The sequence below is a fragment of the Salvelinus namaycush genome, chromosome 20 (assembly GCF_016432855.1).
Source record: "Salvelinus namaycush isolate Seneca chromosome 20, SaNama_1.0, whole genome shotgun sequence".
Classification (NCBI taxonomy): Eukaryota; Metazoa; Chordata; class Actinopteri; order Salmoniformes; family Salmonidae; genus Salvelinus; species Salvelinus namaycush.
The window spans coordinates 30,301,843-30,317,530 of NC_052326.1; the positions used below are offsets into that span (position 1 = coordinate 30,301,843).

Below are 15,688 nucleotides of genomic sequence, written 5' to 3' on the forward strand. Positions count from 1 at the left end.
AAGTCGGAATTTAACATACTTAGGTTGGAGCCATTAAAACTCGTTTTTCAACCACTCCACAAATTTCCACAAACTATAGTTTTGGCAAGTCATTTTTCCAACAGTTGTTTATAGATAGATTATTTCACTGTATCACAATTCCAGTGGGTCAGAAGTTTACATACACTAAGCTGACTGTGCCATTAAACAGCTTGGAAAATTCCAGAAAAATATGTAATGTCTTTAGAAGCTTCTGATAGGCTAATTGACATGATTTGAGTCAACTGGAGGTGTACCTGTGGATGTATTTCAAGGCCTACCTTCCAAACTCAGTGCCTCTTTGCTTGACATTGAAAAAATAAAAGAAATCAGCCAAGACCTCAGAAAAAAAATTGTAGACCTCCACAAGTCTGGTTCATCCTTGGGAGCAATTTCCAAATGCCTGAAGGTACCACGTTCATCTGTACAAACAACAGTACGCAAGTATAAACACCATGGAACCACGCAGCCATCATACCGCTCAAGAAGGAGATGCGTTTCTCCTAGAGATGAACGTACTTTGGTGCGAAAAGTGCAAATCAATCCCAGAACAACAGCAAAGGACCTTGTGAAGATGCTGGAGGAAACAGGTACAAAAGTATCTATATCCACAGTAAAACGAGTCCTATATCGACATAATCTGAAAGGCCGCTCAGCAAGGAAGAAGCCACTGCTCCAAAACCGCCATAAAAAAGCCAGACTACGGTTTGCAAATGCACATGGGGACAAATATTGTACTTTTTGGAGAAACGTCCTCTGGTCTGATGAAACAAAAATGGAACTGTTTGGCCTTAATGACCATCGTTATGTTTGGAGGAAAAAGGGGGAGGCTTGCAAGCCGAAGAACACCATCCCAACCGTGAAGCACGGGGGTGGGCAGCATCATGTTGTGGGGGTGCTTTGCTGCAGGAGGTACTGGTGCACTTCACAAAATAGATGGCTTCATGAGGCTGGAAAATTATGTGGATATATTGAAGCAACATCTCAAGACATCAGTCAGGAAGTTAAAGCTTGGTCGCAAATGGGTCTTCCAAATGGACAGTGACCCCAAGCATACTTCCAAAATTGTGGCAAAATGGCTTAAGGACAACAAAGTCAAGGTATTGGAGTGGACATCACAAAGCCCTGACCTCAATCCCATAGAACATTTGTGGGCAGAACTGAAAAAGCGTGTGCAAGCAAGGAGGCCTACAAACTTGACTCTGTTACACCAGCTCTGTCAGGAGGAATGGGCCAAAATTCACCCAACTTTTTGTGGGAAGCTTGTGGAAGGCTACCCGAAACGTTTGACCCCAGTTAAACAATTTAAAGGCAATGCTACCAAATACTAATTGAGTGTATGTAAACTTCTGACCCACTGGGAATGTGATGAAATAAAAAGCTGAAATTAATTATTCTCTCTACTATTATTCTGGCATTTCACATTCTTAAAATAAAGTGGTAATCCTAACTGACCTAAGACAGGAAATGTTTACTAGGATTAAATGTCAGGAATTGTGAAAACTGAGTTTAAATGTATTTGGCTAAGGTGTATGTAAACTTCCGCCTTCAACTGTATATATATATATATATAATAATAATAATAGCTGAAGTTCACTGAGAAAGAAAAAAAAACTGGTCTCCATTGACAGAGTTCTGTTTGATTTGGCATTGTTTTAGGGTCCTGCTCGCAACCTCGCTGTTCAATGATACAACAATAGCACACTGATGGAGGTACATTCATTGAGTGTGCCAATCTTGTTCACACGTTTGGAAGAGAGAGTGAAACTGCTACCACATACAGCATGTGGCCAGCACTCTGTGTTTGTGTGTTGCCATATCCCTGGTGTCTGCCCATTCACTGATCTAACAGTCACAGGAGTGAGTCATCACGGGGCCGGGCGAGCCGGCTCTGGTCTGATTAATCAAACTGTTTTCATTTAAGCCAGCTATTTATAATACACCCCTCCATGAGTCAGATCAATATTTCAATCTCCATATTTATCAAAGTTAGCACCACCAAGCTATTTCTAGTTCCACCCACCTTTAATCTTCCTCTGGCTATCACAGCCACTTAACCTTGCAAAGTGCCATACGGTCCCCCTAAAAACTCTCGCTCTCTCTTTGTCTGTCTGTCTGCCCAAGAGGCAAGGCAAACACAATCTGTCTCAGATTCTTATGTATAAATTAATTCCCGCTGGGTAAAGGCTATTACAGGTCAGAATTATTCACCAAAGAGACACTGAAACACCCCAGTAAACCTAAGCATTTCCCTCCTCTCATCGTGTAATGTCTGCTGCTGTGAGAGTCCCTGATGCTTAATCACTTCATCACAGTTAAGAGGCCTTCTCAGAATTTACAGCTACACAGCCACCAGTGGAGCTTATGTTCTTCCTGGCAATTCTCTCCGTTGAAGTGGGTCCTTAGCCATACGAGGGCATTAAGCAGGCTCGATGGTGCACCCCTGTTGCACTCCCACTGTATTGATCTGATCTGTGTATGTGACAGAGCCACTCCTCTTATCTCTGGTTCTGGCCTGATTCACTTCACAGCTCTGAGGAAGATGACTTCTCCTAAACTGGTACAAGGACTAAAGTGAGTGCACCACTCAAGTGGACTGGAATGACTAAGCACTCTGAAATAATAAACGCACCAGCAGTGTTTTAGTATCTTTTTTTAATTTAACCTTTATTTAACGAGGCAAGTCAGTTAAGAACAAATTCTTATTTACAATGACGGCCTACCGGGGAATAGTGGGTTAACTACCTTGTTCAGAGGCAGAATGACAGATTTTTACCTTGTCAGCTCGGGGATTTGATCCAGCGACCTTTCGGTTACTGGCCCAATGCTCTAGCCACTAGGCTACCTGCCGCCCCGATACAGTATCTAAGGGCCAGCCCACATGAAAAAAATACTACAGTCTAAAAAAACTGTAGCATTACTATATGTACAGTGCATTCGGAAACTATTCTGAACCCTTCACTTTTTCCACATTTTGTAACTTTACAGCCAAATTGATAGAATAATTTTTTTCTAAATCAATCTACACACAATACCCAATAATAACAAAGAAAAAGGTTGACATTTTTACAAAAAAACAACAAAAAACGTATTTACATAAGTATTCAGACTCGAAATTGAGCTCAGGTGCATCCTGTTTCCATTACTCAACCTTGAGATGTTTCTACAACTTGGAGTCCACCTGTGGTAAATTCTATTGATTGTATTTGGAAAGGCACACACCTGTCTATTTAAGGTTCCACAGTTGACAGTGCATGTCAGAGCAAAAACAAAGTTAATTTTCCATAGAGCTCCTAGACAGGATTGTGTCGAGGAACCCTTGTACCGAAAAAATTCTGCAGCATTGAAGGTCCCCAAAACACAGTGGCCTCCATTATTCTTAAATGGAATAAGTTTGGAATCAGCAAGACTCTACCTATAGTTGGCCGCCCGGCCAAACGGAGCAATCGGGGGAGACCAAGAACCCGATGGTCACAGACAGAGCTCCTCTGTGGAGATTGTCATTGATTATTACATAATTAAATCGACTGTTAATGGCATGTTTATTGCTGTTCATTATATTTCTGTGCCTCCTTTTAGGTAAACCATACTCCATACAAAGCCAACCAAGTCTTGATTCAAGACAAATCACATCAACAACTGTCAATCATTCCCTGCCATGTATCATCTCCATTACCTGAATCTATAAAGACTCAGCTGCTCTGTAACTTAAGTCCCACAGATGGGCATCACCATAACCTTAACCTCCTACCTATCAATCCTCAATCAGTTACAATCTTGTAACTGCAAGAACCACATTTTGGTCACTGTTTCCCTAGCCACCCTTATTAGGGGAGGACATGCAGGAAATGTTAAAAAAAACACCCTTTGGTCATGTCCAGGTGAGAGTGTTGTACCTGGAAGAGCCTTTGTACCTGGAAGGTCCTTTGTGAGTATAGGCTGTAGGGCATTGTTGCTGTTGGTTTAGTTCTGTGAGCAATCATTTTGTGACCATGCTGTCTTTAAGAACTGTTTGGGGTGGTCAATTGTTCTGAATGGTATGTGTTAAGTTTGACCATCAGTGAGTTTAATCATGTGTAACAAAATTCAAGATGTTCATTATGTAAAGGTTTTTTTGGAGGCATTGCCAGTTTCAGGTCCAGGCAGTTTATTGGCTGCGCCCACCAATAAGGTGACTGTCTTTAAGTAAAGCCATTTGTAAAAAAAAATATCTGTTCATGTAAATGCACCTGTTATTTTCTACCATCAGAAGTACAGTATTGTTTGTCATCGTTTTTAGTTCATTTCAGAAAGCTATCTAGTGGAAGTAACTGATCTAAGTCATTTTGGTGACCACATGTTAATGTGTTATTTGTCTGTCAAACAAGCAAACCTAAGCTATAATAAACTTTGTTTGATCGATCGAAAGATAAATAGGAAGTTTGGACACCTACTCATTCCAGGGTTTTTCTTTATTTTACTATTTTCTACATTGTGGAATAATAGTGAAGATATCAAAAACTGAAATAACACATATAGTAACCAAAACAAGTGTTAAATCAAAATATATTTATATTTGAGATTCTTCAAAGTAGCCACCCTTTGCCTTGATGACAGCGTTGCACCCCTGCCCCAGTGGCCAGTGGACCAAACAGTTAATTTTATGCACTGCAAGGGATACTACAGTGGGGAGTATGGTATACTACAGTGTATTACAAAATTATATAGTAAGCACTACATGATCGAGGGGGGAACATCAGAGTAAAAATTCTGGCATGAGCTCCCCAAGGACAATGATGCAGAAAAATTAATCCATGCTTTTGTTACTTCTAGGTTAGACTACTGCAATGCTCTACTTTCCGGCTACCCGGATAAAGCACTAAATAAACTTCAGTTAGTGCTAAATACGGCTGCTAGAATCCTGACTAGAACCAAAAAACTTTTATCATATTACTCCAGTGCTAGCCTCCCTACACTGGCTTCCTGTTAAGGCAAGGGCTGATTTCAAGGTTTTACTGCTGACCTACAAAGCGTTACATGGGCTTGCTCCTACCTATCTTTCCGAGATGGTCCTGCCGTACATACCTACACGTACGCTACGGTCACAAGACGCAGGCCTCCTAATTGTCCCTAGGTTTTGGCCTCTCTAGGGAGTTTTTCCTAGCCACCGTGCTTCTACACCTGCATTGCTTGCTGTTTGGGGTTTTAGGCTGGGTTTCTGTACAGCACTTTGAGATATCAGCTGATGTACGAAAGGCTATATAAATAAATTTGATTTGATTTGACATCACGTTCAAATGAAAAAAGCATCGACAAATCTAGCAGCTAAGAGTCCAATCGATAAAAAAAAAATCTAAAGTAAGCACTTCGTGGTAGAGGGATACTACAGTGTTCAGTATAGTATTCTACACAGTACACTGCAACATTCTAAAGTAAGCTCTACATAATCAAGAGCTACTACAGTGTGTAGCATAGTATTCTACAAAAATATTATAGTAAGCACTGTAGTATAGTATTCTCCAGTATACGACAAAATTCTATAGTAATCAGTACACAATTGAGGGATACTACAGTGTTTGGGTATAGAATTCTCCAGTATATTACAACATAAGCACTACATGATCGAGAGGGATATTAGTGTGTAGTATAGTATTCTCCAGTATACTACACAATTCTAAAGTAAACACTACATGATCGAGGGACACTACAGTGTAGAGTATAGGATTCTACAGCATACTACAGAATTCCATAGTAAGTACCTTAATATTCTATAGTAAACTGTAGTATCTTTTGATGTGGGAGGTTTACTATGCATGAATTCATGAATACTTTGCACCAGTGGGAACAGAGTGAGAATACACTCAGAGCGCAGTGATGCTGCTAAACTATTTCTACACCAACCCTTCACTGAGGTGACGTCAGCTCTGACTCATCAGGAGAAATCATTCAGATTCACTGAGACGAAACAGGGATCAACGGTCAACTTAATCAATATCGCACACATCCATTGTAGACAATAATACACATCAGTGCTAAAGTCAATTGAGAAAAGGCCTTCAAAAAACAATTCTGAACTCACACAGCACGTTTCCATCCACAGTTTGTATGCAAATAAAGTCATACTGTATAAAAATAAATCATAACATCTGTGATGGAAACAGGAAGTTTTGGTACAAAATGTATAGGTGCCGACAGATACATTTGTTTGTTCGACATGCGGGGGATTTTTTTGTGTCGGTAAAATGTATTCTGCGAGAAATAGCAGTGGAAACGCTTTTATGCGCAAATATTCATATAATAACCATCATATCGAATTAAACTTGGATTTACGCAATGATATGGTGTGTGATCCTTCCACTACGACTTGGGAAACCATGCAATTTCTTAGGCTACAGATGAAATAACTTATGAACTTCACAGGGTGTTGAAAGAGTACATTGATCTTGATGATCCATTCCAATAAATATCGAGGGTCTGATACTGGTGACATGATGATCAATGCTTGACTGCCGTTTGACAAATAAAATATTCTCGCTCTTATCCATAATAATCTCATCATGTAGACTAGCCTACCCGCACAGCCTACCTGCACTGTATGCTGTTGGCTAGATCAGGCACATTTGCTACTTAAACAAAACAGTTTGTGACAAAACTATTGGTAGAGTTGAAAATGCGGTGGAAACACATTGAACTTTATCTTTTTTATTCGGTACATGAAATCTTAAGCAAAAAATAACATTGTGTGTGCACTACGTCATCACTCACTGATTTCTATCCGTAACAAATCCGTTTGGTGAAAACACCACTGGTGGGAAAATGCGCATATTTTCTTTATGCAGATTTTAGAATATTAGCATTAAAATCGGTCACAAATTGGATAACAACCTAGCTACTGACAACAGATCAATGGAGGAAGCGTACCAGTCAGACATGACTTACTGTAAGTTGAATGCATCTCATCGATTTGCCCCAGACTTTGGTTCTTAGAGAAGACCATAGCCTGCAACACAATTGGACAACAAAAATACCATGTAAAGTGATCATTTGAACTGCAAGAACACACTAGACCAGGTTGTTTACGAGGGACAACACCTTTTATTGGACATAGTGCCATGTTGGGAACAACAGAAACTATCCGGTGGTCCTGTGGAGCTAGTCAATGATGCTTTGATCCTGTTTTGGTACGTACACATTTGGTTTTCCCCTGCAGTTGGTTCCTGGCCTTCTCGTTGGCCTCCACTTCTTTGGCGATGTCTTTGGCTATTGAAAGAGGATGAACAGAGACCTTTATGACCCTCTGGATCAGGTGCCCATTGCTTGTTTATGTGAACTGTTGTTTTTACCACATTAAGGTATATGACCAGGAGACCACTACTGAGGAAATGAAGCATCCCCAGAGATGCACATTAACTATCAAGTGGTTACATTTTTCTGGGTGATTTGTACACACACGTCTCCTGGCCATTTCATGTCGATTAGTCTGAGCAGGTGCTGTTGGATTAGAGAACCTGTCCACTGAGGTCAAATATATAAATTTGTGTGTTGTTAACAGCCTTTATCCTCTGACATACCCAACTACCGACTGGATAGTACAGGCCAAGAGCTAGGTCTAGGAGGACATGACATTATACACCTAGCATGATCATGTATCAAGGTCACTCACTGACATTCTTAGAGCATGTACAAGTACTGTAATAAACAATCTCAAGATATCACAGAAGCATGGCAAAAGTCAAAGCAAGAAAAAATACTTGCCAGAGCTGAAATAATTTAAGTCTTGATAAGAGTAGACTCTCAAATCATATGCTAGGCTCAAAGCAGGCCTTGGTGTTTCATTCAAACACTGCTTCCCATCAGAGATGTCTATTCTGTTGTGCTAAACCTCTGACCGTTCCATGCAGAGGCAGGTTCTGTGTCATCATGGGGAAATACTAACTCAGAGAGGACTTGGCAGGGCTGTGACATGGTCTGCAGGGCTCTCCCCAAACACAGCCGTCAGTGGGCCTGGCTCTGTACACACCACACTGGGCTGCTGTAAATTACCTCCGCTACACGCGCACGCACACAAATTGGAACTAGCAGTTGTGATTTCACATTTTTCTTGTAAAGGTTCATCAATTGTGAATGATAGCTTGTAGTCAATAATGGCCAAAACAGTTATACAACGATGGCTTTGAATGGAGGAAACTACATTTATGGTGGTCAGAAGACTGCTTTGAGATTTAAAAGTAGATTTGTACCATCAGCCAAGGTTGACTCCCTGTCATCGTAATTTTTCACACAGTGAAAATGGCGCTCTTACCTGATTTCGGTTCGAGGGCGTCGCACTGGGCATTGTAGAAGTGTACAAAGTCCTGGTGCCTCCTGACCAGCTGGTCTCTGGTGCCCTGGGCAGAGAGGTGGCACTCCTTCAGCCTCTTCTTCAGCTCTTGCATGGACAGCAGAGTGTATACCAGCTTCCTCATCGGCTTCCTCTTGGCACCTAGGCAGCTGTGCCATATGAAGCCATAGAGAAGATCAGTTTATAACTTGTTATAACATGGTCATTAGACTATTATTCATTTCATAATGAACTACAGTGAGGAAGTGTTATTGCAGCACTCAGACCTCTGGCTGGCCCAATAAGAGTCCATCATAGGGAGGGCACCACAGAAGAAGACAACATGAATTGAATGTCCATAGTTAACCTTCCAATCCATATAAACTAGTGACCCACAGTTGTCATTTTACCCTGATGAAGACAGCTTGTCTGTCGAAACAACGGTTATTAAATTATAGCGTCTGAGCTCCTAGAGTGTGAGGCTCTCCTTTTCTTTATGGTTAACCTAAGGCCTGATATGCAGGGCGGAGCGAGGCTCTGTAATGAAATTATATTAGAGGCCGGGAGTCACTCCGCTACCACTTGTAAGAACAGACACATATATTTGGAGCCAGACATCGTGGCAGCAGTGTATGGTATAAAGCTCTTCGCTATCGCTTACTCAGTGGTGTAAAGTACTTAAGTAAAAATACTTCAAAGTACTACTTAAGTTGTTTTTTGGGGTATCTGTACATTATTTATATTTTTGACAACTTTTAGTTCATTACATTCCTAAAGAAAATAATGTACATTTTACTCCATACATTTTCCCTGACACCCAAAAGTACAGGTTACATTTCAAATGCTTAGCAGGACAGGAACACGGTCCAACTCACACTTATCAAGAGAACATCCCTGGTAATCCTTACTGCCTCTGATCTGGCAGACACAAATGCTGATTTTGTAAATTATGTCTGAGTGTTGGAGTGTGACTGACCCTGGCTACCCGTAAATAAAACTTAAAAAAATACCGTCTGGTGCCTTCTGGTTTGCGTAATATAAGGAATGTGAAATTAGTTATAGTTTTACTTTGATACTTAAGTATATTTTTGCAATTACATTTACTTTTGATACTTAAGTATATTTCAAACCAAATACTTTACCTAAGTAAGATTTTACTGGGTGACAATTGGGTTTTTCTACTACTGCACTGGCCACCCACGTAAGGCTAATAAATATATTGGGTTTTTATCTGGGCTTTCCAAGTAATTCTGTTTCAGTTCTGTTGTTGTTCCCCTCTCCTACTAGCCATTATGTGAAGTATACTTTCAAATCTCTGCTTTTCAGATAGAAACTCCATGAGGAGGATTCAGCACAGGACAAGGTTCTGACCACATGGCATCTCTTCATCACCAAGACGCAATGCCTGTATTTATATGAGTACAGTAGCATTGAAAACTCCTCACCAGCTCCTATTCAGAGGTGTGTGGCAGGTCAAATGTGTTGAAGACTATAGGAACGTGTGTAATCCATCACTCTGACATCAAGGTCACGAATCAAGGGCTCCATGCTGTCATGTACACTTCGCCAGTTTATGATGGAGAATCAAATGGCTCAGGCCTATATTTATCCTACTGTGGAACCTTCCATTAGATTTCTACAGAAATAAACATTTCCAGGTTGACTTCAAATTTGAAGGTAGAGTAGACAGTAGTTTCAGCAGAGGAAGGGATATTACATCTCCCAAAACAGAAATCTAAACAAAATATACAACACAGAGACGTGTCAAAATAATCAAAACATAAGTCACATACCTGACCTAGTGCTAGCTTTACATCAAGGTTAATAGAATATTCTAGGGGAATTCTAAGGGACACTTTTTTGAAGTTTCAGCTTAGTTTGGACGTCATCAGTGTCAAGGAAGCCTAAAACAAGTAGAAACGTCAAAAAAAGCGAACTCTTGAACCCCTGTGAGATGTGTGTTCAATGGTACCTCCTAAGGCTCTCCTTCTTTTCCCCTTGGGTCAGACAGCTGTCCAGGTGCTTGTTGATGAACTGTTCAAGGATGCCCACAGAACACACAGGACACTCCACTGCAAAACACACACAGCAGGATTTATAGACAAACACACATATAGAAAAGGAGAGACACATTGTGAAATGGCCACAGTTCCATGCAGCATTGAAATCATCCATCATTTTTAAAGGGATTATCCAGTACTTTTGTATGCTTTTTAGCCAGTAGTTCTGAAGGTAGTGCTCAACACCCAAAAGTGGTCCCTGGTTACTACATCACATATGTGCAGATACAGTACCAGCCAAAAGTTTGGACACACCTACTCATTCCTGGGTTTCTCTTTATTTTTACTATTTTCTACATTGTGAAATAACACATATGGAATCAACCAAAAAAAGTGTTAAACCAAAACATATTTTATATTTGAGATTCTTTAAAGTAGCCACCCTTTGCCTTGATGACAGCTTTACACACTCTTGGCATTCTCTCAACCAGCTTCATGAGGTAGTCACCTGGAATGCATTTCAATTAACAGGTGTGCCTTGTTAAAAGTTAATTTGTGGAATTTCTTTCCTTCTTAATGCGTTTGAGCAGATCAGTTGTGCTGTGACAAGGTAGGGGGGTATACAGAAGATGGGCCTATTTGGTAAAAGACCAAGTCCATATTATGACAAGAACAGCTCAAATAAGCAAAGAGAAATGACAGTCCATCATTACTTTAAAACATGAAGGTCAGTCAATACAGAACATTTCAAACACTATAAATGTTTCTTCAAGTGCAGTCACAAAAACTATCAAGCGCTATAATGAAACTGGCTCTCATGAGGACCGCCACAGGAAAGGAAGACCCAGAGTTACCCTGCTGCAGAGGATAAGTTCATTAGAGTTACCAGCCTCAGAAGTTGCAGCCCAAATAAATGCTTCACAGAGTTCAAGTAACAGACATCTCAACATCAACTGTTCAGAGGAGACTGCATGAATGAGGCCTTCGTGGTCAAATTTCTGCAAAGAAACCCCTACTAAAGGACACCAATAAGAAGAAGAGACTTGCTTGGGCCAATAAACACAAGAAATGGACATTAGACTGGTGGACACCTGTTCTTTGGTCTAATGAGTTCAAATATGAGATTTTCGGTTCCAACCCGCATTGTTTTTCTGAGACGCTGAGTAGGTGAACGGATGATTTCCGCATGTGTGGTTCCCACTGTGAAGCATGGAGGAGGAGGTGGGATGGTGCTTTGCTGGGGACACTGTCTGTGATTTATTTAGAATTCAAGGCACACTTAACCAGCACGGCTACCACAGCATTCTGCAGTGAAACGCCATCCCATCTGGTTTGCGCTTAGTGGGACTATCATTTGTTTTTCAACAGGACAATGACCAAAAACACCTCCAGGCTGTGTAAGGGCTTTTTGACCAAGGAGAGTGATGGAGTGCTGCATCAGATGACCTGGCCTTCACTATCACCCAAATGTCTTCACTATTATTCTACAATGTAGAAAAGAGTAAATATAAAGAAAAACCCTTGAATGAGTAGGTGTGTCCAAACTTGACTGGTACTGTATGTGCATCATGTCATTGCTCTCTCGCTCTGCTGTGTGTGTGCATCTTGCTAGCTGTCACTCAGAAGGTGAGGGGCTGAAGCTCATTGGCTAAAACTCAAATTGCTAGGGGGCTGTCCCACATGGGGAAGAATTTAAGAAAAATAGCGCAGCACAGCTTCCAGAAAAACAGTCACTTACAATCTAGGGATTTTGTGGCTAATTGAGGTAAAACAGTAATTCTGCTCAAAGATTATGCATGTATGAACTACACATCCAGCTCAAACTGGGAGGTTTAAGAAATACTTAGTAGTCACCAAAGGTCCTGAGCATGTCTTTAATGGACAAGAATATTCTATGCAACTAGTAATATGAAAAACAGTACAACCAACATTGCTTTCTCTATGGAGGGCATATTCCATTTTAAGCATAGGCCCATACTGTATGCATTAGAAACACTATGTTTTGGCAGCCAAGTCTCTCATATTCAAAATGTTCCAATGGAAAATAGAATTAGTGTCTTCACACACACACCGAAGAATTCCTGGAGAAAGTCAGTCAGCAGGCAGGCCTTACCTTTAACTAGAGGCTTCAGGTCCTGTGATGAGGACTGTGAATCAGCCAGGGACGCCAGCCCTGTCATGGAGAAGTCCATCTTCTCCATCTTTACAGACACCAGCACCTGGGCCGGTATGTCCTCAATGGGCTTCTCCTTCACAGAGACCTGATGATCAGGGTCTACTTTCACAGTCTGTGTAGGACGGGGGCTCTCCTTCACAGTATGGCTACGTAGAGGAGTGCCAGACAGTCTCTTTCTGCAGGGAATAGGTTGCTGTGCTGGCGGGGCCTCTGTCGTGAGAGAAGTTGTGGAGGTGGTGGGCCCCTTTCGGAAAAAGTGATTGAAGATGGATGCCTCCTTCTTGGGGCCCGTGGTCTGTCTAGGTTTTTTACACTTGACAGATGAGGCCGGGGTCTTCCGGGATATTGGAGGCGAGTCAAAATTAGCGTTTGACAACTGCTGTCTGGGATAAGAACATCAGAGCTTTAGTGTGAATAAATAGTCAATCAGTCACAGCAGAGGAACAAGAGGACAAAGCTGACAAATCCTCCAGCTCTAAGTAGTCTGATAAAATTCATTCACAATTTCACACAAATATGTACAATAACCAAAAATCACACACACACAGTGAAACAAACACTCACTAAAATGGCTAAACAACAACAGTTGCATCTATTGAGGTGCAGGATTTCTTGGAGGTCTTGTGGCCCATTGGAAAGAGTAATGTGAGCCCCTTGACAGAAACTGCACATGTCCAATTATCTTGCACTTCCCTGCGAGTGAAAAAGACTGGGCCAGTTGGCCACAATCTTGGAAATGTGGAGAGCAAACAAATACAGCTGGTGCCTGGTAGCTGCAGAGCCATTACTGGTCCATAAAGTGGAATCAATGAGGTGTGCAATACTCTGCTTTCCATATTGAAACCATTTTATTTGTCTTCGCTCTGAGCATTAGAGCAGGTCACAACACTCCTGCACACAGGGCAGCCAGCACCCTCACAGCACACACTATGCAGAGCAGAAAAAGCCATAAATCCCACACTAGGACTGCTCACAGTACCTTACCCCTTAGTTAAATACAATAGGGTTAGAGCCTTGGGCCAGTAACTAGTTAAAATCCCCAAGCCAACAAGATAAAAAAAATCTGTCAATCTGGCCTTGAGCAAGGCACTTAACCCTAATTGCTCCCAGGTCGCAGTCAATGGCTGACCCCATGCTGTGACCCCACTCTCCGGCATGGGATCAGGGGGAGTGGGATATGCAAAAGAATGAATGTCCATTTCACCACACACTGTCCAGGTTATAAGCACCCCCTATTTGGCTTCACTCCAGAGACTGCAGTGTGTGAGATAACCAGCAGGGTCAAGGACACATTTAGACACCTTTCAGAAGCAGGGGAAAGCATACATTAACAATAAGCAGCAGTAGACTGGCCGTACAGACAATGCACAGACCAAACCAAAGACTGAATAAATTGAAGTAGGGAAGTGTTGAAAAATAGCCTTTATAGTACCAAAGAAGGTGAAGTTGTTTACATCCTTTAGACAGGACTGTGTCATGGTGGTTAAATAACTTCTTGCTAACGTGTTATTTTAATGGATGGTATATTACATTTCTTTGAAAAATTCCAACATTTAGGCCTAGGCTAATGCAATAGTTTAAGAGGCTGACAGTAAGGCTAAGTATTGACACACACATGTAAAGCTTTTTTCTAGTTATGTTAGTTTTAACATGTACCCCATTAAAGCCAAAGCAGAAGCAGTATTGTTATGTAAAAAGTAATGGTTACAATATCAATTTCAGTGATACTGAGCCCAACATTACTTGGTAGCTATCAGATCAAAGTCAGATTTAGCAAAGTCCCATTCCTATTCAAAAGTAGAAATGCCTCTCCATACAAAGAGCACAACATTGCCTGCTCCACCTAACCTCATTGAAAGATAGATAATCAAAATGCCAATAATGGATTATGGGAGTAGATACAACTGCCTACTGTCTCCTAATCAGAGTTACATAATGGTGCCGGAAGGGATGGCTGCCGTTTACGGGCTCCAAACTAACATCCAGAAGTGGCACCTCTAGTTGCCGGGGACTTTACTGCAGGGAAACTTAAATCCGTTTTACCTAATATTTCTACCAGCATGTCACATGTGCAACCAGAGGGGGAAAAAAAACTCTAGACCACCTTCAATCCACACACAGAGGCATACAAAGCTCATCCTCTATTTGGCAAATCTGACCATAATTATATCCTCCTGATTCCTGCTTACAAGCAAAAACTAAAAGCAGGAAGTACCAGTGACTCACTCAATACGGAAGTGGTCAGATGATGTGGATGCTACAGGACTGTTTTGCTAGCACAGACTGGAATATGTTCCGGGATTCATCCAATGGCACTGAATAGTACACCACCTGAATAGTACACCACGTACATACGTACGTACAGTCAATATGGGGACAATATCGTCGATGTACTTATTGATGAAGCTGGCGACTGAGGTGGTGTACTATTCAGTGCCATTGGATGAATCCCAATGTACGTACGTACGTACAAATCCCAAACAGAACCCATGGATTACAGGCAACATCCGCACCGAAAGGCTAGAGCTGCCGCTTTCAAGGAACGGGACACTAATCCGGAAGCTTATTAAAAATCCCGCTATGCCCTCAGACGAACCATCAAACAGACAAAGCGTCAATACAGGACTAAGATTGAATCCTACTGCACCGGCTCTGATGCTCGTCAGATGTGGCAGAGATTGAAAACTATTGCGCACTGCAAAGGGAAACCAAGCCGCGAGCTGCCCAGTGTCGAGAGCCTACCAGATGAGCTAAATGCCATATATGCTCACTTCGAGGCAAGCAACAGTGAAGCATGCATGAGAGCACCAGCTGTTCCAGACGACTGTGATCACTCTCTCCGTAGCCGATGTGAGCAAGGCCTTTAAACAGATCAACATTCACAAAGCCACGTCACAAAGCCACGGGGCCAGACGGATGACCAGGATGTGAACTCAAAGCATGCGCAGACCAACTGGAAAGAGTCTTACTTGACTCTCCCTGACCGAGTCTGTAATACCTACATGTTTCAAACAGACCACCACAGTCCCTGTGCAAAAGATAGCGAAGGTAACCTGCCTAAATGATTACCGCCCGTAGCACTCACGTCGGTAGCCATGAAGTGCTTTGAAAAGCTGGTCATGGCTCACATCAACACCAGCACGCCGGAAACCCTAGACCCATTTCAATTCGCACACCACCCCAATAGATCCACAG

General features: G+C 41.7%; 1 protein-coding gene across 2 annotated transcripts in view; it reads right to left on the minus strand.

The window, feature by feature from the left end:
- Positions 1-15,688, minus strand: part of LOC120065221 (E3 ubiquitin-protein ligase RAD18-like) — a 97,187-nt gene that overhangs the window by 68,918 nt on the left and 12,581 nt on the right. For both annotated transcript variants that reach the window (XM_039016023.1, XM_039016022.1), the window contains 5 exons: positions 12,431-12,876; positions 10,290-10,389; positions 8,300-8,487; positions 7,187-7,257; positions 6,937-6,997 (listed from right to left, as the gene is read on the minus strand). In XM_039016023.1, the coding sequence (XP_038871951.1) occupies positions 6,937-6,997; positions 7,187-7,257; positions 8,300-8,487; positions 10,290-10,389; positions 12,431-12,876 (866 nt within the window). The remainder of the gene's footprint in view (positions 1-6,936; positions 6,998-7,186; positions 7,258-8,299; positions 8,488-10,289; positions 10,390-12,430; positions 12,877-15,688) is intronic.